Source organism: Phyllopteryx taeniolatus, chromosome 21, assembly GCF_024500385.1.
Source record: "Phyllopteryx taeniolatus isolate TA_2022b chromosome 21, UOR_Ptae_1.2, whole genome shotgun sequence".
Lineage (NCBI taxonomy): Eukaryota > Metazoa > Chordata > Actinopteri > Syngnathiformes > Syngnathidae > Phyllopteryx > Phyllopteryx taeniolatus.
Genome location: NC_084522.1, coordinates 1,384,857 through 1,408,765, shown reverse-complemented (window position 1 = coordinate 1,408,765; position 23,909 = coordinate 1,384,857). Strand labels below are relative to the sequence as shown.

General features: G+C 46.4%; 2 protein-coding genes across 6 annotated transcripts in view; both read left to right on the top strand.

Annotated features, from left to right (window-relative positions):
- The first annotated feature begins 11,729 nt into the window (after positions 1–11,729).
- On the top strand, positions 11,730–18,747 carry sall3b (spalt-like transcription factor 3b). The gene is made up of 3 exons (XM_061759420.1): positions 11,730–11,941; positions 14,743–17,612; positions 18,336–18,747. The coding sequence occupies exons 1-3, from the start codon at positions 11,854–11,856 to the stop codon at positions 18,708–18,710; spliced, it is 3,333 nt and encodes a 1,110-aa protein (XP_061615404.1). The 5' UTR covers positions 11,730–11,853; the 3' UTR covers positions 18,711–18,747.
- A 2,165-nt stretch (positions 18,748–20,912) lies between these two features.
- The window catches only part of atp9b (ATPase phospholipid transporting 9B), a 35,432-nt gene continuing 32,435 nt past the window's right edge, over positions 20,913–23,909 (top strand). For all 5 annotated transcript variants that reach the window (XR_009786052.1, XM_061759418.1, XM_061759417.1 and 2 more), the window contains exons 1-2: positions 20,913–21,065; positions 21,869–22,042. Coding sequence is in view for 4 of the 5 variants with exons in the window: in XM_061759418.1 (XP_061615402.1) it covers positions 20,983–21,065; positions 21,869–22,042 (257 nt within the window). In the remaining variant the exon portion in view is untranslated. The remainder of the gene's footprint in view (positions 21,066–21,868; positions 22,043–23,909) is intronic.

The following is a 23,909-nucleotide window of genomic DNA, read 5'->3' as shown; positions in this document are numbered from 1 at the left end:
TTTCTATCTCACAAAAATACAATTTCAGATTACAACTGATATTTTTTTAATTAGTCGATAAAATCGATTGATCGTCCAACCGCTGGCCACTTAATCATACACCAAAAATGTTGCCTTTGACATTATTATTATATATTTCGCTTTCATTTTTGTAACTCATTAGTTTTCATGGTAGAGAGTTAAATAATTGACGAGGATGTGTGTGGTATTTGGGTGAAATCCAACCTTTTTTGTGCTTTTGTTTGCCCATTTTGGCCCGCTCGCTCGCCACTTTTAAACTTTGAGCACCCGGCTTTTTATTTGATCGGCTTTTCCGCCACGACACGTCGGGCTGTTTGCTAATGATTAGCGGAGATTGTCTGGGCTCGCTTGTAAAAGCCGTGCTTAAAAAGCCATATTTATTGTTCCATTTACACGTTTTGGAGGCTAATCGTTAGCAATTAGGATTTTGTATCCGTGTGTGTGTGTGTGTGTGTGAAGCTCACGTTTGTGCATGTCGCCCTCAAGCCATGACAAAGGTCCATTACCTTGTCTGATCTATTAACGAGGACTAAAAGCTGCATTAGGATGAAGTGGAGTCACTCCTAAACTAGGCAGCTTTTTAAAATGTGTATTTATTGAATTTTTTACACAGAACATTTAGCGCCTCGCTCGGCCGCTTTGTGCCTTAACGCCTTTCAGTGGCGGGAAACGACTGACATTTGTGCTTGTTTTTAATTTGCTTTCTCATCAAATCGTTGTGACGTATGCGTCTATGTATTTTACCGCCCCTTGGTGGCAAAGGCGCAGCACAATTTGAATTAAATATGTTATGACTGTACATTTTGATAAATAAAGTTCAATACTGTAGAATAAAATGCTTCTAATTAATAAATGTGTTAAAATGTTTAAGTAAAAGAGTTTTTTGGGGCACTGGAACAGATTAATGCCATTTCCACACATTTCAAGGGAGAAATATGTTTTATTTTCAATTGACTCAAGATGGCAAAAGTAATGAAGGTAAAACCTCAAGTACAGTCAACGGCGACATTACGCACTATGAATAAACCTGAACATTAATAAACGTTCAAAACAATGTTGGTTAAATGTGCGCGAAACCCTTTTCATTTTAAAAAGATTTGACACGAGATAACAGTGGTAGTAGTCATTACCTGTAAAAAAAAAAAAAACAACTCAATATATCGAGTCTATTGATTATGGAAATGATAACAAGCACAAGATGGTGGCGGTTGTACATTTTTTAATTAAATTATTTTTTTACGTTTGTTCAGGTTTTACATTTAACTTTAAAAGATCAAATGACATGTAGTTATTAGTTTACAAAGATAAAATGATGCATAGTTTTTGTATGTCTGTGCAAGAACCTGATTGATTTTGATCCATTTCCAACGTCGGTAGGTGAAGAACTTTCTGATTTGTTTGGGGAAGTTGAAGCTGTCCAATGTCTGCCTAGCAACAAGTGACCAGCAGTTTAAGAATTTTCTGGGGCTCATGGCTGCACCGTTTCTGTACATATTTTTACACATTTAAAGTCAGTAAATCCAATTTCCGTCAAATATAGAATGCTTCCCCCCCCCCCCCCCCCCCACAAATGCACACAGCGTGGGCTTGATATCAAAGATGCTGAAACTCTATTCACCTACATCAAAGGTGGCCTTTATGCAAATGAGACGGACGCATAAAAGAAACGCCGTTATGAGCTCCCACAACAAAGCCCAAATCAAGCGAGGCGACTTGAAACGCGACGGAATACATTTATGATGCAGTCATAATAAGCCTCATATTCAATTATTTTCTCGTCATTTCTGAACTTGTTTTTTTTTTGTTCGGGTGATAAATCCAATAAACGGTAAAGATGAAAGAGGAGCGTTTGATATGCGGACAAGACGACGAGGCCTCGTCACATTTGAAGTGATTGCAGCCTTAAAGGAAATGCAAATGGCCGCCCGGTTAAATTGGATTCAAATCAAAAAGATGGCGGGGAAAAAAAAAAAGCTGGCAAACGAGAAAAAAAAAAAAAAAAGGCGACGGTGGTCAAAACCGAGGTGTCGGATAACTCCGCGGTTTGATTTACTGCGCAGGGAGCAGCGTGGACGCCCGGCGCGCTAATCGAGCGAGGGCTCGCGTCTGCCGGATGATTTACGCCCGCCCGCCTCGGTGACATCACCACTTCTCCTGATTGAGAGGCAGATAAAAACACACCGCCGCCAGTACTGTACGCCAGAGCCAAGATGGCGGCCGCACTTGAGTCGCTAATGTTGTCATACGAAATCAAATGGGCGGGCAGAGCTAGGCTAGCCACGAGGTAAAAGCTATAAGTTGGGTAGCCGCACGTTCTTTTTCTCAGTTGTTTGCACGAGCACTTGTTGCTAGGCAGAATTCGTCCTCGACAGCTTAGAGATCCCCCGCGGTCAACTCGTCTTCCGCCAGGACGTCCCGACAGAAGATGATGGATTTGATTTGATTTGAAGTCGAGCAAAAAGTGCCGGCGATGCTCTTTGAAGGTGAGGGCCTCCTGCGCCCCCGCCGCAGAGTTAATTAAAGACGGCGGCGGCTCGGTGGCGAGCTCGGCGGGAAGGATCTGATCTTGCTGAGGATTTGGATGCTAATCGTTGACTTTGGCTAAAAGGATAAAAACATGCAATTGACACTGCCTTCATGTCTTATTCGCAACCTAGAGTTACAAATCTGACTAGTGTTCAGTCGATGGCCACTTGTTGCTAGGCAGAATTGATGGGGCACAATTATTAGTGACCCAGAAATTGGCAAGCGTGAGTCGGACATAGAGATTTTGTCCCCCATTTCGGTCTTATTTTGGTATGTTGCCATGTAGAATTGATGGGGCACAATTAGTGGTGACCCGAAGCCAAAGTGAAAAAAAAATGACACGCGCTTCCGATTTTCTTCCATCACACATTTACATGGGAATTTGTTGCTACACACAGGAAACACTCCAACAGCATAAAGATTATTTATACACGTATGAGTTAGCAAGCTTTCCATGTGTTGGCTCTGTTTGGGGCACTGCCCTGTTTTCTCCTAAATAAATAAAATTTAATAAAGAAATTATTAAAACCGTTGCCATTGTGCCAAAAGTGAAACGTTGGCATAGCTGAATCAGCCAAATGCAAGTACCTTTTTTTTTTTTTTTACCTCACAGGTTGTTTGTTGCTAGGCAGAATTGGTGGGGCAAATTATTAGTGAGCCAAAAAACGGCATACTTTTTTAAAACCTAGTTATGTCATATGTTTGTATAGCATTTTATGAGGCAAAATTGGTGGGGCGCAACTATAGTGAGCCAAAGTTAAAAGTTCCAATTTGTTGCAAGTTAGAATTTGCGCTAGGCAACCTGGGGCAGAAGGCTAATCTGCCCCACACAGCAGAGAGACACCAACACACCCACAGCATAATAAGGATCATTTATGTACGATTGAACTCAAAAAGTATTTGGAATTAGCAAGCTTTCTTTACCACGGCGCCCTCTGTTGGATTTGGAGGGGCATTGCCCCACTTTCCCCTAAATGCTAGTTGTTGATTAGGACCCAAGTAGCTGTGCCAAACAAGTCATAAGCAAAAGTGCTTGTGTGTCCTTATCTTCAGCGGTGGGTCCCTTGTAGCCACTGCTAATCGCTAACTCTCACCCGCCCCCCCCCCCCAGCCCCCGGCGCGTTTTGGCAGCACGCCGCCAAGCTTTTTTGGCCGCCCTTCCGTGTTTTCCGCCGTTGTTTCCTGGAGGCCTGAATGGGATGGGTCGTTTGCGAAATGACAGGACACGCCAACAAATTGCATCACTTCTGGCTCAGCGGCCGAGGACAATGGCCAGCCATATGCCACTTTGGGGGGGGGGGGGACATGAAAGACTAGCTCTCATTTCAATGCGCTGGCTTCCAAAGCCAGATAGCCCCACGCCAACCTCTCACCTCCCAACTCGGACCCCATGGTTACGGCATACGCGCGTGTAAGGACCCGGCGTGACGCAGACGTACGAGCCGACGTGTCGCCCGTTGGCGCCAACAAATTTCATTTCAATAAGAGCCGAGCGCACGCTGAATTTACCCACGTTCCCACACTATTTGCGCCGCGCAGCTTCTTTTTACACTCTATGTCACGGGGTCGCGTGGACGCCTGGCAGCTTCGGAGCAAGTTTGTGTCCCCGGCAGAGTCGAAGAGGTTCTTCTGCCGGAGTCTGCGTCAGCGCGGGGGGGGTGGGGGGGGCATACTGCTGCTAATAAAGTTGCCAATGCGACAGTAAAGAAAAGGATAATAGTCTGACCTTAGCAAAATGGCCACCTACAACCAAGGCAAACTGGAAGTGGTCAGCCGGTTTTATTTTCCTGCTCGTTTGCCAGTTGTTGCTAGGCAGATTTCGCCCTTGGCAGAGAAAACTTGATTCATACCGTACAGTAATTTCTTTAGATATGGTGCAGTTGATCTTTTCTTTTATTTAAGATGATATTCAGTCATTTAATTACTATAGCAAGAATTTCAACGTGATTGGTTGTCCAATTTCGAGGCCCTCTCTGATTGGACAGCTTTATTTGTTGGCTCATTCTGCGATTGAGGGAACCGGGTTCATTTTGAAACGTGGCAAACGAACGTAGTGAGTGTGCTTTTTCAAATGTGGGAACATCCCATAATTAAGCATGGAGATGTATTCCGTCAATCTTACGTCATCTTTTCTTTTTTTTCTTTACTATGGAGTGAAGGGGAGTCGTGGGGGGCTGGGGGGCTGGGTGGTTGGGAGGGGGGGGGGGGGGGGGGGCGGCGCTTGTGGATGATTAGCTTCTTTTTGTCTTCTGTGTTTTTTACCCCCCTGAGAAGATTAAATATTTCTGCTTGGGAAAGTCTTTTTAGGGCGCCACTGACTGTTGTCCCGCTGCACTGTCACCCCTCCTCCCAATCAGCACATGCCCCCCCCCCCCCCCCCCCCCCCCCACACACACACACACAAAAAAAAGAAAACATCTCCCTCATTTTGTCATTCGAAAATCGGGTGAAAAAATGTAATCTTCTCACAAAGAATAGAAAAAAGGAGGCTATAGAGGATTTTTTTTTTTTTTGCAAGTGGCCTCTTTATTTGGTGGCGGGGGGTTGCGGGGTCCCCCCCCCCCCACCGCCCCCTTCACAGTATCCACACACAACGGGGCTCCAATCTGTCAAATAATTAGCCAGTGTGGCAGGACAAAGCTTGCGTTTCATACATCAGCGCTTGAATGCATCCTGACCGTATTGTGACGGCTCATGGGAACTTCAGCTGGCTCGCCTCCGCAGCGGGGAAAAAGTCCTCAACAACTTGATTTGTTCCATGTTTGATATGTTCTTCAACTTACTTGCAGCCATTTTGGATTATGATTTGGTTTCCAATTTTTTTTCCCCGTGACAGACAGTTTATATTCATCTAAAGGGTAACCTGGTTTGTATATATATTTTCCCCCCGTAGTTTTTATCACCCTTTTTTTCAGGTAACGCTAAGTATAATCTAAAAAAAATAATAATAATAAAAAAGTAAATGAATAAAAACAAGTAAATTAGAACAAATAAACCAAAATAAATAAATACGTAGAAATCAATAATAATTGGCAATAATAAATACAATAATGTATGATTAATTCATAATTTAATAGTCATGAAATCAATAAATGAAAAATAAATGAAATAAAAAAAAATAAAAAAAAATAAAAAAATAAATGAAAAATAAATGAAGTAAACTATCACAAATATAAATTAACAAATTTGATAAATGCAAAAATAATACATCAATTCATAAAATAATGTATTATATATAGATATATATGCATATAGAAAAGAATGAATAAAATATGAGTCAATGATGAAACACAAAAAATATGAAAATAAATGAAACCAAAATCAACAATTAAATGAAATAGTAAATCTAATTTTATAAGTAATGAATCTATAAAATAATAAACTCAGTTAAATAAAAATCAATAAAATCACTAATAAATACATACTTAAGCCAAAATGAAGACAAAATACTTTCATATATGAATAAATACAAATAAGTAAACATGTTGACTAATGCAGGTTGAGATATATTTCAGAATGAGTTTGTTGTCAGATTCATATTCGATGTGTGATTTCTCGATCATTTCATTTGTCCTGCATGCAGTCGAGTTCTTTGAAATGGACGTCATCGGCGCGGCGAGAAGTTAAACAGTTCTTGACTGTCATGTGACACAAATCTCTCGCGGCCCCTTCAATGTTGCTCTTTATTTGCCGCCCAACCCCCCCGTCCCCCCTCCCCCCCCCTCCACCCCGCCTCCTCCCTCAGCTCCTCCGAGACTGCGATTTATAAACACAACACGCCGCACAATGGCCGCCTTGTTTGCTAAACGGGATAGCCTTAACGGAGACTTATATTTCCAGGATTATATCTGCATTCACTTGCAAATCATTGGTGGGAGCAGTGAGAGTAACGGGGGGGGGGGGGGGGGGGTTGCGGGCGGGGGCTTCAATGCTCTTCCTCTGTCTATGAATAATAGTATCATTTGAATTAAGTGGACACCTGGTGCAGCGGGTTCGGGCCGCGGAGGCGGCCGCTGACCCGCGGCCGCTTGCCAACTTCCCGCTTTCCCAGCCGGTCCTTTATCCGTCCCCTGCGGCCTCCAGTTACGCTCCCGCTCCCCGCTAAATGCCACGCACTTGTAACTTTAGTCTCCCCACCGCCGTCGCCGTCGCCACCCAAAAAAAAAAAAAAAAAAAAGAGAGAGAGAACAGGAAGCAGGAGAAATTCTTATCAATCTCCTCTTTAGATTTTGAAAGAGCCGGCCGGTGTCCCGTTACCAGGGAAAACAGTTCCAATTCAATAAAGTCAAAAAAGATCAAATGACAGCTCGCCGGATCCGCTGCTAAAGCCGCCTTTTGTTGATTTATTGTACATTAGTCAGCCAGCGGGATTCTATTTGCATGCGTCCCGCGTGCCCGCCGCACACAATCGGGCCTGTATTGCAAATTTCGACCGGGATGGAGCTTGAGTGGCCCGGGACGAAAACACAAAGTTTTTCAAGTCCAGCGTCCGCCGTTGACGGAGGCTCACAAACCAAGCTTTGTTCCCAAAAAACGCGCAGATGTCCGGTCCGGTCGTCGGAGCTCCACGACTGTTGGGGAACGCTCTTAAGGGGGCGTGGCCAGCGCGAGCCAGCTCACTCTTTTCCCCAATGGAAAGCAACGCTGTTGAGGTCAAAGGGGACCTTTGCCGCAATCGTTGAATTCCGAGTTTCCGCACAGAAGCGGTTTTCCAAGCGATGATGAGCTGTACAGGAGACGGTGGGACGGGCAGCTGTGTCACGTGACTGGCCCAAAGGTCGACGTTTGCGCCCACGTTGTCTCGGTCGGCGTTTACAACCGGCGGGCAAATGCAAAGCGCACCTCGCGAGAATCCTTTGAGCTCGTTTGCCAGCTCGCCTTGTTTTTCAATCCAGGAAGATGTTTTGAAATGAGTTCAATATAATCAAATGGGATGCGATCATACCATCCGCTGAACATGTTGAACTCTTTCACGTGCGGAAACAAAGAACGCCAATTTCGGGCCAGCGATTGCACAGGTGTGCCACGCGAGGCCCGAGGGCCAGATCGGGCCCGCCGCATCTTTTTACGTGGCCCGCGGAAGCGAGTCATGTGCGTCAACTTCCTGTTTCCCGCAGAATACCAACTTTGAAAATTGTTGGCCGTATGGCGAGACGAACGGTTGAACAGGTTTTTTTTTTTTTACTGGCTTCTGATTTCAAAACTATCCATCGATTTGTTGTGTAAAATAATATCAGTCAAAACAGCCCTCCGACAGAAAACCAAAATGACCACGTGGCCCGCGACACAAACGAATTTGACGACCCCGATTAGTGTGACGAAATGTGCCTTATTATTATTATTTATTTATTTCATCCAAATATTTCCAAGGGATATTGTTTGACAACATTGTTTTGGCGACGGGTGAAGATTTGAGCCAGGATGTTCATCAGCCAGTTGACTTCTACTGCACGGTACGTTTTCCGTCCATCTCTTCGTATCCTAGCGCCGAGATGTATTTCTGCCGAGTCGTGACGCGTGTCGTCTCGGTCAGACATAACCCAAACACGGAGCGTGACCGCACATTTTCTCACCGCTCTGCCTTGTGTAATTTGTCCGTCTGAACGTGCGGCCGACGATGATCATCTGACTCGGAAACCTTTTCCCGTCGACGTTCTAGCGCCATCAAATAAACAGTGCGAACCGTGACTGTGCACTTATCCGGAACTTGCGCCTCCTGTCCTAGACTTCTTGGCCGCAGTCGGATTGTCAAATGAAGGGACGGAAAGGGACCGAAACACATTCATATTTTCACAAAAATGATCATGTCGTTCATGCCGGCTCCATGAGAGGAAACGTTGCGCGACGGTCATCGCCTCAGACTTTTAGCTAACCTGTAACACTCACTCGAACCCCAAATGATTATTATCGATTGCGTTATCGGGCCGCCGCAGCCCTATTGATCCCCCTTGTGATTGATATTTCCCATTTTCACACACAAATCCCTTGGCTGTGATTCTATGGGGAAAGATAAGCTTGAGCGAGTGTAATTGTTGAAGAGCTCTTCTTCTGCAGCAGGACGCCACCCAGCCGGGAAACCGATGTTCTGCCAAATGGTATTCGGATCCAGCAACCGTCGTTGAGAGTCAATCGCATCGCACCAACCCGCCTGGGATTCACAAGCCGCGGACGCGGCCTCGGACATCTCCGTTAGTAAACGGACCAACCTACTTTCTCAGGCGTCAACGTCATTTTTTACTTCAGCGGACGTATCTTAATAAATACACTGGTACATCGACTTCGGAGGCACGCGACGAGCGATCGCGCGACCGATCTGCTTTTGTCTTGATTAGCGAAGCAAAATTTGAGATAGTTTGGCAGACGACTCCAAAACGAGTTGTAGTGGGAGTGTACTGTAAAACTAAAGCGAAAACAAACTCAATTAAACGGCGTTTATTTAACCGAACCACATCACTTTGCTTTCTGAGCGTTCGCTAGCTTAATGCTAAGCATACACCGTAGACGGGCTAGCACAACTAGCATCAAGTTGCAATACTTAACCTTTAAACTTAACCTTTAGTTATATTGGAACACAAGCCAGAGCGACACACGCAGAGAGACGATATAATACTCGCGGGAATATATTCTTTATCCTCTGCGAAGAACGACCAGTATTATTGCAGCTTAGTTATGATGGTCTTCTTCTGCTTTATCATCAAATCTACGTTTTGTGTTTAAGTATTAGATTGCCCCCTGGTGGGCCCATCGAATGAACACATGCAATCATGACGCTCAAACTGTTTAATTCATTCTATTCTATTTAATTCTGTTTTTGATGTGTGTCTATGAAGTAAACATGTTCTTCATAAGAAAATTCCCAAATTGTACACTGTACATTCCCAACAGATGAGCAAAGCAATTTCATTCAAGCAGCGCTTCCAGTTCGTAGAATCGCGTCGGGAGATCACGGCGGAGTCGCGGCCCGGTTGGAGCCGGCGCGGCGCGGCGCGGCGCTGCGGCGATTAGGGGGAATCGATATCAAATCAAGGGCGCGGGAGTGTCCCGATAAGCGGCGGGCTATTCGTCATAAGCAAACGCGACGGTTTCCCAAAGAGAGGATTTTCCGGCCACCGGAGGATGGCCGGGCCTTATCTCCCCGTAGCGCCGCAACGCGAGACGACACGGCGGCGATCAATAGCGGGGGTGCTCGTGTCAAGTACTCGCAATTATCAACAGCTGATTCTGTCCTGAGCGCACACGCACTCACGCGCTCCCTCGCCAAAGTACATCTTTTCCCAGCACATGATTACAAGGTCAGGCACAATGCTGCCTGAAAAGGAGGATTACCACTTTGTTTGCGTGAAGGAGCGCTCTTCACTCGCCATCCAAGAAGTGAAAACGTCAATTTGTCGGATCTTCGGCGATTCCATTACATCACACGTAGCCGGAAAAAAAACAAAAAAACAAATCCAAAAATGTCATTTTGTTTGCGCTATCGGGAATGTCTGTTTCTCAGCATACACGTTTGCGACGGTTGAACGCGTGTCTCCGCATTCGCGGCACGATAAGAAAACTCTTCGATGAACAGCTGCAAGCAAGTCTCAGCATTCGCGCGTAAAATCACCTTTTTCTTTATGTTCTGCCTAAGTTGAAAGAATGCCTCTTAGCATTCACATGATCATAACAAGAAGAAAGATTTTTGAGTGTGAGCGCTCATATCTCAGCAGCCACACCTTAAAAAAAAACTTTCGTGCGCAGCTGAGAGCACATCTCTCAGCATTCGCATGAAGAAACATTTCAGTGTGAGTGCGTGTCTCAGCATTCAAACAATAATGAGCACATGTTTAACGCACAACCGCAACCTTGGCTCACAGCATTCACCAAGTACGAAGTGTCTTTTTAATGCACAAGCGTGCTTGTCATTCAGCATTCACCCAATGGTAACTATTTTGAAGCGCAACTATTTGAATCATCATCTGTCAGCACTCACCTCATAACAATCATACAAATATTTTTGATGCACATCTGGATAGGTGTAAATGCTTGTCTCTCAGCATTCACTCCATAATACAAAAGTATGTTTAATGCACAACTGAAACTCTCAGCATTCACTGCATAAGTATGTTTTTTTTTTTAACGTGCAATATAGCATCACTGTAAATGCTTGTCTCTCAGCATCCGTGATGTTGGACGCACATGCTGCATAGTGTGAATGCTTGACTCTCAGCATTCTGCAAAATCATAGGAGTATGTTTCAGTACAACAGAAAACTTGTCTCTGCAGCGTTCAGCTGGTATACGCAAATACAACTAGGAATCGTATCGGTGTGACTGCTAATAATAATCAGAAAAAAAACATTTGAGTCACATGCGAAAAGCAGATTTTTCTACGCAAACTCACAGCATTCACGTAATGATCGGTAAAATCGTTTGAGTGCACAAATTGCCGTGAACGCTCGCGTCTTCGCATTCTGCACAATAAGAAAACAATGTTTCACCTACTGGACTGAAAGCTTGTTTTTGAGCATTCATCTGATATTTATAAGTATATATGAAGAGTTTTTGTTGTGAATGCTGAGAGGTGAGCATTCACACAATATATTAGTCATTTTAAAACACTGGATTATTCATTGAAAAGCAGCATTCGCCATTCGTGTTATAATAGTGAATGGTTTGGACACGCAAGCGCCATTGTTGGATTTGTATTCTCCCCCCCCCAGACTTGATACTTATTACGATTGGAAAATATCTCAAATGCAGAATGAGATACAGTGTGTGTTCATGCACGTCTCTCAGCATTCCCAGCCAGTGTTTTATGGCAGCCAAAGTGTGGGAGGTCCAGCGCACCTCCAGCCTATCACCGCGTGGAGCTCCACGCTGATGCGCCCGGGAGGAGGAGGGAGGCACCGGCCGAGGGAGAGCCTCCGTCCGCCGCCTGCCACCGCCAGACGTTCTCGGGCTTCGCGCGCCAAAGTTCGACCTCCGACCATGCGACGTCAGCGTCTTCCCCCCCGACCACCAAAAGTGGGATTGCCGCTCAAGGCGTGCGTGGACCCCCGGGACGTCCCGCTTGGAGCTGTGCGTAAAAGCAGCTGATCGCCCCCAGCAAAAGGGAAATTGTTGAACGTCATCCCTCATTTCCATACTGAGCGGGGGTCCTAAAAGCATGAGACCCCCACGCCCTCTTCTATCCGCCTCCTGACATGCGCAATCGCCCCCGGGGGGCATCCGCAGCGCAGCCTCCTCTCGGCCAGCCGGCAGCCCGCAGCCCGCAGCCCGCTCCCACAGCCGACGACGGCGGCCCGGGCGGCGGCGTGCACACGCCGACATGTCCCGGCGCAAGCAAGCCAAGCCGCGGCACCTCCGGGCCGGCCAGGACGAGCCCCGGAGCGGCCTCCGCCTCCTCCGCCGTGACGGTACGTTACTCCCGTGGAAGTTGAGAGCCCCCAAAAAGTGGATGCTAATAATATTGCGAAATGTAATGCGAGATCACTTTTCATTTTGTTGAGACTTTTGCCATTTACATACACTTTTGCTGTTTATTTTAAATCGGAACCTTTTAGGAGTTAAAAAAAAAAAAAAAAAAAGCTCATGATTTCATTCATTTGTTTAAAATCAAACACATATATATATTTAATATGCAGTATATACACCATATACCATTTTTAACATGTTGCAAGTTTAACGGAGCAGAATATTTAAACTTTAGATTTCATTTTCATTCTTGCTCCACCAAAGAGTTGTAACTTTATACATTTACATGCCTATTTGGATTTCCCTCTATTCATTTCATTTTTTTTTCAGTTATTCTCAACAGCAAACGCAGTTTCTCTATCGCAATACAATAATGAGCGCTATTGTCCTCATAATAATAATAACAACAATAACATCCGTAAGCAGATCTTTCCGCCTATGTTATCGCACGCCTATGCTCATATTTTCTCATTGCCGTATCATTTTATTCATCTATGTGGCGAGCAGATGTTACTCGAAGCTTTTCACGCCGCCAGGACTCAATTAATAATAACTCCAAAGTGGCGTTTGGACTGTAATGTCAATTGGCCGTAATTGCTGGAATGTTAACAAGATCCCCGATTTCAGCTTTTTTGGTCGCTTTTGTCAACTATTGCTCGTCCGTCGTTTATTTCGCGGGTCTGTGGCTTCACCTCAGTCGACCCCCGTGCGCGCCTCGTAATGCGCTCGGTCCATCGCAGGTTCAAAGGTCAAGCGAGGCCGAGAAGGGAGTCCGCCTGTGGCCCCCCCCCCCCCCCCCCCCCCAAAAAAAAAAAACCCACAGCCGAGAACGGCCGTAAATCTGCCGCTGTCTCGCTCCCTTTATTCCGAGTGAATTACAGTGCTGGAAATGGACGCGTCTTATTATATTTGGACAAATATTTCAAAGCTGGAAATAAAAAAAAAAAATAAAAAAAAAACCACCTCTCCTTTGTTTTCTCTGGAAGTAAATCGTACAACGGGAGCATAAAGACGTGCCTCTTTTAGTGCGTTTTTTGTGTGTGCCCGAATTGCCCGAGACCACCCACTTGGTGAGCTGCTGATTGTTTACCTCTGACAGGGTTCTACTTTGCCACGGATTGCCTTCGCTCGCCACTAATTGCACACTTGCATCGTCAGGCTTCAAAAGTGGAAAGCCGTCCATTTTTTTTGTCCCCCCCCCCCCTGCCCCCCGTTTGTCAGTGCAAACAAATCGTGTTTGCACGAGGATTTCTCGACTCGTATCGCTCGCTTGAGACAATCGGGGGCCCGGCAGCTGCAATCGAAGGCAGAAATGCGCGTGAACGCCAGAAAAACACGTTTGAAAGCGTTCAATACACTTCATTACGGCGCGGCAGCGGTTAGCGTGCCCGCCTCACGCTCCAGAGGTCGCACGGTTGAATCTCACGTAGTTGAAAAGTTCAAAGGCCAAAGCGGGCGTCCCCATTTTTGGTCACTGGTGTAAAATGAGTTTTTGGTTCTGGTTCCGGGTTAAGTCTAATCATTTTTATTCAGGAGACTCCAAGTTAATATAAACGAAGCAATGAAGAAAAACAAATCGAACAGGTCTTTGAAAGAGGTCTTTGTCATTTCATCGCAAAAGCAGACGAGTCCACGAAAATAATTCAGTGCAAAAACAGACGAGTCTCCAATTTTAGGGATGAAAATGGAGCATGAAACACACTCCATGCACAGTAGCACACAGAATTCATTTTTCCAAGCCAATAAGAATTTTAGCCATTCGAAAAGTCCCACAATTCGGATCTTCCACGCGACTGAATGAAATACGCACGAGGTGAAATGAACGCACGTATGGGCGATCGTTATCTGTCCCGATGCACAATTCGGAAGTCGGATCACGTAGTTGAACCCGATTGTTTTTGCCGGCAGATTCTTAACATCGGAGGATAAGCGTGTGTGTTCGTGTGTGTTCGTGTGAAACATTTGGGCAAAGTGTTACAAAGCGACACGCGTGGCGTCGCCTATTACACGGGTTCTCAGACTGAGGGCCGGGGGGCCTCTGGCGGGCCACGAGACGTAGCTTGGGGGTCCGCAAAATAATTTGCAAAAAATGATTATGTCTTATCTTTTTAAAAGAAATTGCAATGTACATCTGAGGAAACATTACAAACCAATTACTCCTCACCGCCTTAGCTTTTGTTCAATTGAAATACAGTATAGTGTAAAGACCAAGTTTATTCAAGAAAAAAAGTCCTATTTTTCTCACCAAAGGTGTCGTCGCCACAATAAAAGACGTCACGTTACGAGAATAAAGTTGTATTTTTTAAATTCACTTGTTAACATATGCCCTTCTTCCCTTGTTTAACTTTGACTTTAATATCATAATATTCCCATTTTATTCTAATGGAATTAAGAATTTTCATCCCGACAAAATACGTCTTTGTTCTTGTTCATTTTTTTTCTTGAAAGAAAATGCCACTTATTCTCAAAACATCACAACTTTTTTTTTTTCCTCAAAAAATCCGAATTTGTTATCTTAACATTCTGACTTTTTGGGGGTTGAAAATAGGCAACTTTTAAATTCCTATGGCAAGAACTGGGAACAGGTTCCTGGATGCAAAAAGTTTGAGAACCCTTGGAAAAGAAATGATTCAGCTGAGACTTCAGTGCATGGTATATTCTCTAAAATGGGTCACTTGTTGTGATTCTCCACACAACTTGGCGTAACAAAGAACTTATCCCGTGAAATTCATCTGTCTGCCAGACTCCGTGGAAGACGTGGAGAGAGAGGACCCTAGCGGGACAGGAAGTTCCCCCTGCGGCGAGGACACGCACGTTTGCCACCGATGCTGCGGCGAATTCTTCGCTCGGCGCGAGCTGAGCGAGCATCGGAAATCCTGCGTCGGGGATCGCTCGGTGTTGATCGAGAGAGACGGCGAAGGCGGTGCCGCCGAGTCCCCGACGGGACCCTCGCCGGTTCCCAGCATGGGGTCCAGCGGCTCGTCGGCGGGGGAGTCGGCGGTGACCGACAATGAAAGCCTAGACGAGACTATGGAGGTAGAACTTCGGCCACAGGCCAAATACGCCTCTAGCCCCACGCCGCCGGATTCGGCTGAGACCCCGCCGTCTCTGCCGAGCACCAACGTGACCCTGGAGATCCTGCACAGCACCAGGGTGGCCGTGGCCCAGTTCTCACAAGGGGCGGTCGGCGGCACCGGCGGGCGGTCAGCCTCAGCTGCCATCCCGGTCATCCTGGAGCACCTGCTGGCGCTGCAGGAGCAACAAGTCCACCAGCTGCACCTGATCGAGCAGATCTGCAGCCAGGTGGCCACCATGAACGGGCAGCCGAGCAAGAAGGCGTTAAGCCCATCCTCCGGAGGCTCTTCCCTCGCGGCGTACCCTTACCCTCCTCCCGTCCTCCCGCTGCCAGGAAATGCGCCCCCTAGCGTCAACAGCCAGGCTGCTGTTTCGCCGTCAACCATGCCTGAAAAGTCACAAAATCTCCCCTCACTAACTGAATGCAGGCAGACGGTCTTTAGCGAGGCGGTGTGTACTTCAGACTCTTCCTTGGAAAACCCAACTCCATCCCTCTCCAGTTGTAGCAACATCTCTGCTTTAATGCCTCCGTACGCTGGCTCGCATCCAAGCTCCCCGAGTCCTCTCTCGCTCGGGCAGGGTAGCCTCCCCTACCTGCCTCACACCCCCCCCAGCAGCGTCATCTTCCCCAATCCTTTGGCCAGCATCGCCGCCACGGCCAATGCGCTCGACCCGCTGGCGGCCATGATGAAGCACCGGAAGGGGAAGCCCCCCGGCGCGTCGTTGTTTGAAACAAAGCCTGGCCCCGAGGAGCCCTTCTTCAAGCATAAATGCCGCTTCTGCGCCAAAGTGTTTGGCAGTGACAGCGCCCTGCAGATCCACCTGCGCTCCCACACTGGAGAGCGGCCCTTCAAATGCAACATCTGCGGCAACCGCTTCTCCACTAAGGGCAACTTAAAGGTGCACTTCCAGAGGCACAAAGACAAGTATCCTCAAGTCCAGATGAACCCATATCCCGTGCCAGAGTATCTGGACAATGTGCCAACGAGCTCCGGGATTCCCTACGGAATGACTGTGCCACCAGAAAAAGCCGCCTCTTCGTGGCTGGATAACAAACCTGTCTTAGCGACCATGCCCGCCTCTGTGGGTCTTCCACTCTCCTCCACTAGAGCCAGCATCGGGCGCTCCAGCGAGTCCTCAAGTGTAGCGCCATCTGTTCAGTCCCTGTACCAGCCGGCTTCTGGTGAGTGTGTGTCACCGAGAGGCAGCGAGGCTCGATTGTCTCCGGTTTCAGACACTCAACAGCCCAACCAGGAGCAAAACGGATCCAGTAACATAAAAACAGAGGAGGTACACCTGCCGCAAAGCTGCTCTCAGATCCTGAGAACTACTCCAGTAACTCAGGCAACCAGCAACACATCTAAAGCTACCACGCCAGAAACTGTAGCATCAGGATCTCCCGCATCCAGCTCCCCATCGCCGCTCCCGGTAAACTTGGAAAATTTCTCTCCCGGCGGCCCCCTGGACTCTATGCAAACCTCGGAAACCTCAAAGCTGCAGCAGCTTGTGGAGAACATCGACAAAAAGATCACGGACGGCAACCAGTGCGTCCTGTGCAAGCGAGTCCTCAGCTGCCCGAGCGCACTGAAAATGCACTACCGCATTCACACGGGCGAGAGACCCTTCAAGTGCAAGGTGTGCGGCCGCGCCTTCACCACCAAAGGCAACCTGAAGACCCATGTGGGCGTTCACAGGGAGAATCCTCCGGCACAGGTGCAACACTCGTGTCCCATTTGCCAGAAGAGGTTCACCAACGCCGTGGCCCTCCAGCAGCACATCCGCATGCACACGGTCGAGCAGATTCCGGATTCGGCTCTGCTTGATGGGTTTCAGGAGCCGGAGGGAGAGAACGAGAAGAACTTGGATAGTCCCAGCAGCAACGACCTCGCCGATGATGTCTCCATGGAGGGTGAGGACAGAGAGGAAGGACAGCAGGGAGAAAATGTGGTCAGTTCTCCTAAGTCTTCGCCAGAGAACCATCTGATTGACTCCACGACGAACCTCAGCACCTCTTTTGGGGATAAGAATGGCGATGATGACCAGATCCAGATTGAATGCTCTTTAACTGAGAAAGGGATGGAAAATCTGGGAACCACTAGCCCCCCTGCGACGCCGCCGCTATCACCTGCACAAAGTACTGACTTTCGGGAACGTTTCGCAGCATCTGTGAAGAAAGAACAAATTGAATCTCCTGCCTTTGCCCCCCTAGAACTGAAAGGAACACAAAGCATCCCCCGCCTAATGACCAGCGGGTCAACTAGATCGATAAAGACAGAGGTGAACGGTTACACCGAACCGTACCCGACGTTTGCCATCAACTTGTCGGCCACCTACCCGTCAGTCACCAGCCCTGGAATAGCCGCCCTGCTGGCACCGGCGCCCCCCCGCCGGGCTCCCAAGCAGCACAACTGCCGCGCCTGTGGGAAGAACTTCTCCTCGGCCAGCGCCCTTCAGATCCACGAGCGCACGCACACCGGCGAGAAGCCCTTCGTCTGCTCCATCTGCGGCCGAGCCTTCACCACCAAGGGCAACTTGAAGGTAGGCCTCACCCAGCGTTGGCCACACAGGAGCAACGTCTCCCTTCCGGGGGCCGCACAAATGTATAATCGCTACAGGTGTAACAATATGCCAAAAAGCAACAGCTGGCTACGTACCTTGGCTTGAAGTCCACGGTTCGGTTCACATCCGGTAATGCTACAAAATGCAAGGGCATTTATTCTTTGTTTTTGGTAACATTGGAAGAGATGTGTGTTTGTTTGCGGACTTGGCGTGAAGCCCTTACCGAATATGTTCTGCGTGGTAAGCCTCATAATTGCCCCGTCATACGATATCATAGATTTTGAAGCAAACATTTTTCGATGGGTGTTTGCAGTATACGGGCGAGTCCGAATTCAGAGTGTAGTACCATATTGTGCCTCGACCTGCTGGGCAGCACTGAGCTCTACTGGATGTAGATGCGATGTGATTAACAGCAGAGAAGAAGAGCTAGAGAAGGTCCCCCAGTCATCCCACAACGCAGAGAGAATATATGTCTGTGAGTAGCGCTGCATTGTGTGGTTTGGCCGAACAGTTTGGTGTTCAGATTTACAATGTCTCATTGTCTTTTGTTGTATGCGATGCTACTTCCGAACACGAGTCAAAGAAAAATGACGCCAAGCCTTCGTGGGCTATGTCAAACGATGCGCAGGTGCGGATCTGTCCTGGGCCTTCAGCATTGTTCTAATTAGCATCTCGTGTGTTTTGATGGCCGTCCCTTCGCAGGTTCACATGGGAACGCACATGTGGAACAACGCTCCGGCCAGGAGGGGGCGACGTCTCTCGGTGGACAGCCCCGTGGCCCTGCTGGGCTCCGACGCCGTCAAGTTCGACCTGGCCGCCCGGGCCGTGCACGTGGACGCCGGCTTCTGGAGCCGCTACGCCGGCGCCATCGCCGGCGGCCTGGCCGTGAAGAACAACGAGATCTCGGTGATCCAGAACCGAGGCGTGACACCGCTGCGCCCCTTCGCCACCGGCGTGGACAGAGCCAACGGCGCGGCCAGGCCCGTCGCAAGCCTGTCCAAGAACGGTGTGCAGCTGGCGAACAACAGACATTTTTCTATGCTGATTGATGACAGTAAAGAACTCGGAATCAACTGATGCAATCGCTTACGGACATTAAAGTATTTGTAAAACAGCTGGTTTCTTTTTATATACCGTGAGTCCCTGCTTATTGCTGGGGATAAGTATGAGACCATATAAAAAAAAACGTTTTTTTTAAAATATAGTTTTCCCCCTCACAAATGCTTCAAACACATTTAAACTTATTAAAACACATTTTTTTTAAAAGTCTCCCTTAGCTCGGTTCTCACCGTGTCACTCGCACAGTTCTCCAAATAATAGCCTGATCATTTCCTCTAATTTAACGCCGCTATCTTAATCCTAACATATAGCGTGAAACGCCATAGAAAGTGTAACAAAAATTAGCATCGACGTTATGGTCATTATAAACGTTTCAACCACTGCATCGAACCATCGTCACGTGCAACAACAGAGCATTGGTGCCTTGAGATAGAAGTTTAATTTCTTCGATGACCATTTCCTAACAGAACACGCTCGTCTCAAATCATCTTTCCCCACTGAAAAGAATGGAAATGCCATTAATCCAGTCCAGCCTTCCAAAAAAAGGGGAAATGTCTTTTTGAATATGAAAAAAAGCACGATGACATAGTTCAATGTAAAGAATGAAACAGTTTTTGACATTTTTTAGCTTCAATTCAGTGGACATTGTTCTGTTCCTCGTGCGCGCACCATGGCCATCCGGGGGCAGTATAATACATACGGCTATATGCTAATATTAGTCGTTCTTCGCAAAGGATAAAGACTTTTTGCCTCTTTGTTATCTGTCTAAATATGTTGTTCCACCGTTTGTGTTCTGTTGCTTTAAAACACCGCAGCGCCAATGCGTTTCATTAGCTTGTCTATGGCGTTTTGCATTGTGTTAGCTTTCCGAAGGCAAAGCGTTTGAAAAACACGTGCAATTCTCTTCAGTTTATGTTTAGTTGAGTTCACTGCCACCACACAACGCTCGTTTCTCAAATTTTCTTGTTCTTGCGCTCAACTGCGCTGCGTCTCTTCCAGTAGAGCTCAGTGCTGCCCAGCTCGTTGTGGCACAACGCGGTACTACAGCTCGATTCGCTCGACATTTGCTTCAAAAGCCACCATATAGCTGGGAAATGCTCTATTACACATTTATCCATTCAGAGATACCATAGCTGTCATTTTTTTTGTCGTTCTTTGGCTTTTGTTTAACGAGTACCTGAAAGTCCACACTCGCTGAGCGCCAAGAGCTCGGAAAGAAAGGAACATACTGAATGTTCAAATTAATAATGCAAATAGTCTGCGCTCCCTCTGGACAGCTGCCCAATGCTGCTAGCTGGTGCAAAGCACAACATATGCTCACCAATCCTCCTAATATCTTGTCAAAAAGAATCGACAAAACCTGGTGATCTGCTTTCTGTGTTTTACTGGATAAATTATGGGGCAGAATAAAATGGAGAACAAATACTCGGCCTACTACCTCGAGATGATCAGGTGACACTGATGATAAACATCTACTGTATATACGCATATATAGTTTCATTCCTACATTTGATGTATTTAAGCATTGGAAAATAGTTCCCTGCAAAAAATCTTGTGTGTTGAAACGGTTGTGTAGCTTGTCCGTTTGCCTTTAAAAAAAAAAAAAAAAAAAAAAAAAGTCTGATTTGAAATGAAACTTTTTGTTGCAAAAGGTACATTTTCAAGTGAAGCTAAAATACAGAGTATCCATAAATTATCCGTTTTTTGAAATCAGGGTACATGAAAGACACAAAGGCAATCCGATTGAAAACTTTGATAAGCAGGTAGAACAAATCTGAGGAACATATTTCATCAATTGCTTTTGTAAAATGTATTTTTTTATTGTAAAGACTTTGTGGTCGGCCCGTCTCATAACAATCCGATGGTGTATCTTTGCAAATGTTCGTATTTCGTGGCCCCAAACGAGCATTTTGCGCGCAGGGTATCAACCATCCGCGACTCTAACCAGGATAAGCGGTTTTGAAAATGGATGGATGGATGGTATCAACCATTCACCTGGCGTACAACCCGTGTTGCTTTCAGAGACTTCAGAATTTTGAAAAGTCTGTGTTTCGTCAAACTACTGCTGTCCCAATTGTTGGCCAAATAATATTATTAAATACATATTATTGACTAAAAACAAACCCTTAGTTGTTAACTATAATAGATGTAGTATTTTACCCACAACAGAAACATCTTCGGGACGGAAAAAGAATGAATTATGACACGCGTGGTGAGATCCACGTGAGTTCTCGAATGTGGCATAAATTCCTAAGTGGCGTGACGTCACCGAGTGGGCTTCCCGGCCAAGATGGCTGACGGCATCCCGTTAGATCCGATGCGGAAGAGCTCGAGGAGGAGCCCCTACAACTACTACTCCGTCAGACACTCGAGGTATGTGGCCTCTTTTGGCTGACATTTCCGCGGTCGAGTGATGAGATGACGTGTTCAAATGTTGACTTTTCCATTCTCGCCTTCACACCGGCGTGTGTTTCCTGTGGCGAGGCTGTTAGCTTGTGCCGTTAGCCTAGCCTCCCGGCCCATTTTGTTTCGTTTTTGGTGGCGGCCAGTTGGAGGCAATTCGAATCCACCATCTGTTCGCTCTGAGCTCTGTAATGTTATTTTGTCTGCGTCAAAGTCCAAGTTAAAGCCCCCGTTGAGTTAATCTTCGCGTGGTGTCAGCTGTGCTGCATCCGACATTTAACGAGAGACACATGACAGATAAGTAGTAGACGGTAGACGCTACCAAAAGTGGAGACAAACAAAGTCTATCAAAATGAGACCAATATCAATCATTTAAAGACAGCACTTGTGTGTCTTGTACAACTTTATTGGGGAAAAAATATTTTCGAAAGGACGTAAAAATAAACAACTGCGATAATGTGTTTGCACAAGTGTGCACACCCACATAACCTGGGATGTGGCTGTGTTCGTGAATTAGGCACGGGTCGGCTCAACCCACCATTTTAGAAGCCCACCGTTATACCCTCTACTAAGGGACGACGAATATCAATAGTAGTCTATTCCATTGCAAGACAAGTCTTGCATGTTCCATTAGCCCGCATATTCCCATTGTTAGCATAACAGGTTTCTTAAGTACACTCCCAAGTATGTTTACTCAAAGCTACAACGCAAACAGTGCCAACGATGACTTGCACTCAGATCCCTGAAGTGTGTTTTTAATCCCGGGCCGTCAGATTCTCCGTCGACGATGAGCCGTCGAGCCTGGACGAGATGCCCCTGATGATGTCCGACGAGGCCTTCGAGAACGACGAAAGCGACTACCAAACGCTGCCCCGGGCCAGAGTCGACCGCAGACAGCGAGGCCTTGGCTGGTTCCTGCTCGGCGGCTGGAGAGTCCTCTGTGGAAGGTAGGCGGTTGTCTACCTTACAGGCGTTCTGTTAACTTTTACATTTTCTCATAGTGTGTCTGTTTCCGCCATTTGGCTGTCCGCAGCCTGTTCAGCTAGCCAACTTGTCGGGCTGAAATTGTTTAGCGATGCGTATTAATCCATCACGTATTATACGTATAGTGTTTTGCCATCTGTTTAGCCAGCTAACTAAATTGGGCCTAAATTATTCCATGATACGTATGAATGTATTGTGTGTTCAAGTCCAAGAATGTCCGACTTGTCTTCTTCGTCGACCTGTTTGGCCAGCCGACAAGTCAGGCCGAAATGATTTGTGCCACGTTAATATTCATGCATGACATATTATTCCAGCTATGCTCACATTGTTGCCTTTTTCGTATTTATGTTCGAATTGTTTGCCAGTTCAGGCACCCAACTAGTTAACCTTGAATTATTTGCACCACGTCGTAATACGGCTCGTATCCGTAAATCCTCCCTTGTTTACTTTTGATGTGTTGGGCAGCCTCTTCAGGAACCCAACTAGTCAGGCTTGAATTATTTGCATCACATATTAATGTTATATTAATTAATATATTCAAATCCAAGAATGCTTCCGTCGTCTTCGTGTTTCGCATCCCGATTCGGCTTCTGTGGGCTTGAGTTCGCTTCTGACGCATTTTTTGTGGCTTTGTGTCATTGTGCAAACGTTGCGCTTGGCATAAAAAGTGCGTCGCACGTGCAGACGCCAGCGCCAGTTTGGATTTCCAGCGCATCACGAGCAGTGCAAAAGTCACCATCGAGGTCACACTATTTGCTGGCCGACACGCATTCCGCACATTTTGAAGGTTTCCGCGCTGATACGAGGAAGTTTGAAAGAGCCCCCGCTGTCAGTTTGTCGCCGGCGGTGCGTCTCCAGCCGAATCGATCGCGCTCCTCCCCCGCGCACCCCCTCGCTAATGAACAAATTGGATTTTTCACAGCTGACCAGTTTGATGCTTTCCAGTAATTTTGTGTGTGCACTGCGCGGGATTATAAAAGGCAAATAATTCACGAGCCGACTAAGCCGTCGCTGTTCAAATGGCCCCGTTATTTAAATAGCATTCATTTGCTCAAATAATCTGCCGTATGAATCTGGACGCCCGGCGCGCCGAGGCGGAGCGCCACCGCCAAGTCAAACATGGCCAAAAGTTGTCACCGCCAAAGTTGATTTAATTTTTTTGTTGCTTAAAAGGTGGAAAAGCCAAGTAAATCACCATGACAATGTACACTGAGGTGACACTTTAGCTAATTTATGTCAGGTGATCGCAAACTTTTTAGGTACAGGAGAGACTTTTTTCCAAGGACCCCTCATAATCCTTACGCCAATTAAGTAGATCTAGAGTACTATGTGTACCCCTAAATGTCATAGATGCCTTTTTTTGAGGGGAAAAAAAAGTTGCAATGCTACCATAACAAATTCCACATTTTTTGAGAAAGAAATGTGGTAAATTTTACGAGAATAGTGTCATATTTTTCAAGAAAAAAAGTTGTAATGTTTACAACAAATATTAATTTGTCGGGATGGAAAGTCATAATCTTAAGAGAATAAAGTCGTATTTTTCCAGGATAAAATGGTAATATTAAATATGACTTGCAGATTTTTTTTGTGAAATCCTCCACTTTATTCATGTTTTTAATTTTTAATTTTTTATCCTATCCACTGCTTATTTCAGTTTAAAAAAAAAAAAAAACAGGACCATATACAGTGGACCCCACAATTCGAGGGGGATCGGGATCGAGCCCAGCCACGAATAGCGAATATATGCAGATGGACATCAATTTGAATTGCTTTGGGGGGAAAAAACAATAACTTATTTACATTTTTGCAACACCCCCAAAATTCTTGAAT

Bases quoted from the DNA above. Each gene is read 5' to 3' on its own strand.
- sall3b (XM_061759420.1), top strand. From the start codon at position 11,854: ATGTCCCGGCGCAAGCAAGCCAAGCCGCGGCACCTCCGGGCCGGCCAG. The intron at 11,942-14,742 runs GTACGTTACTCC...TCTGTCTGCCAG, and splicing joins CCGCCTCCTCCGCCGTGACG to ACTCCGTGGAAGACGTGGAG. The intron at 17,613-18,335 runs GTAGGCCTCACC...GTCCCTTCGCAG, and splicing joins CCACCAAGGGCAACTTGAAG to GTTCACATGGGAACGCACAT.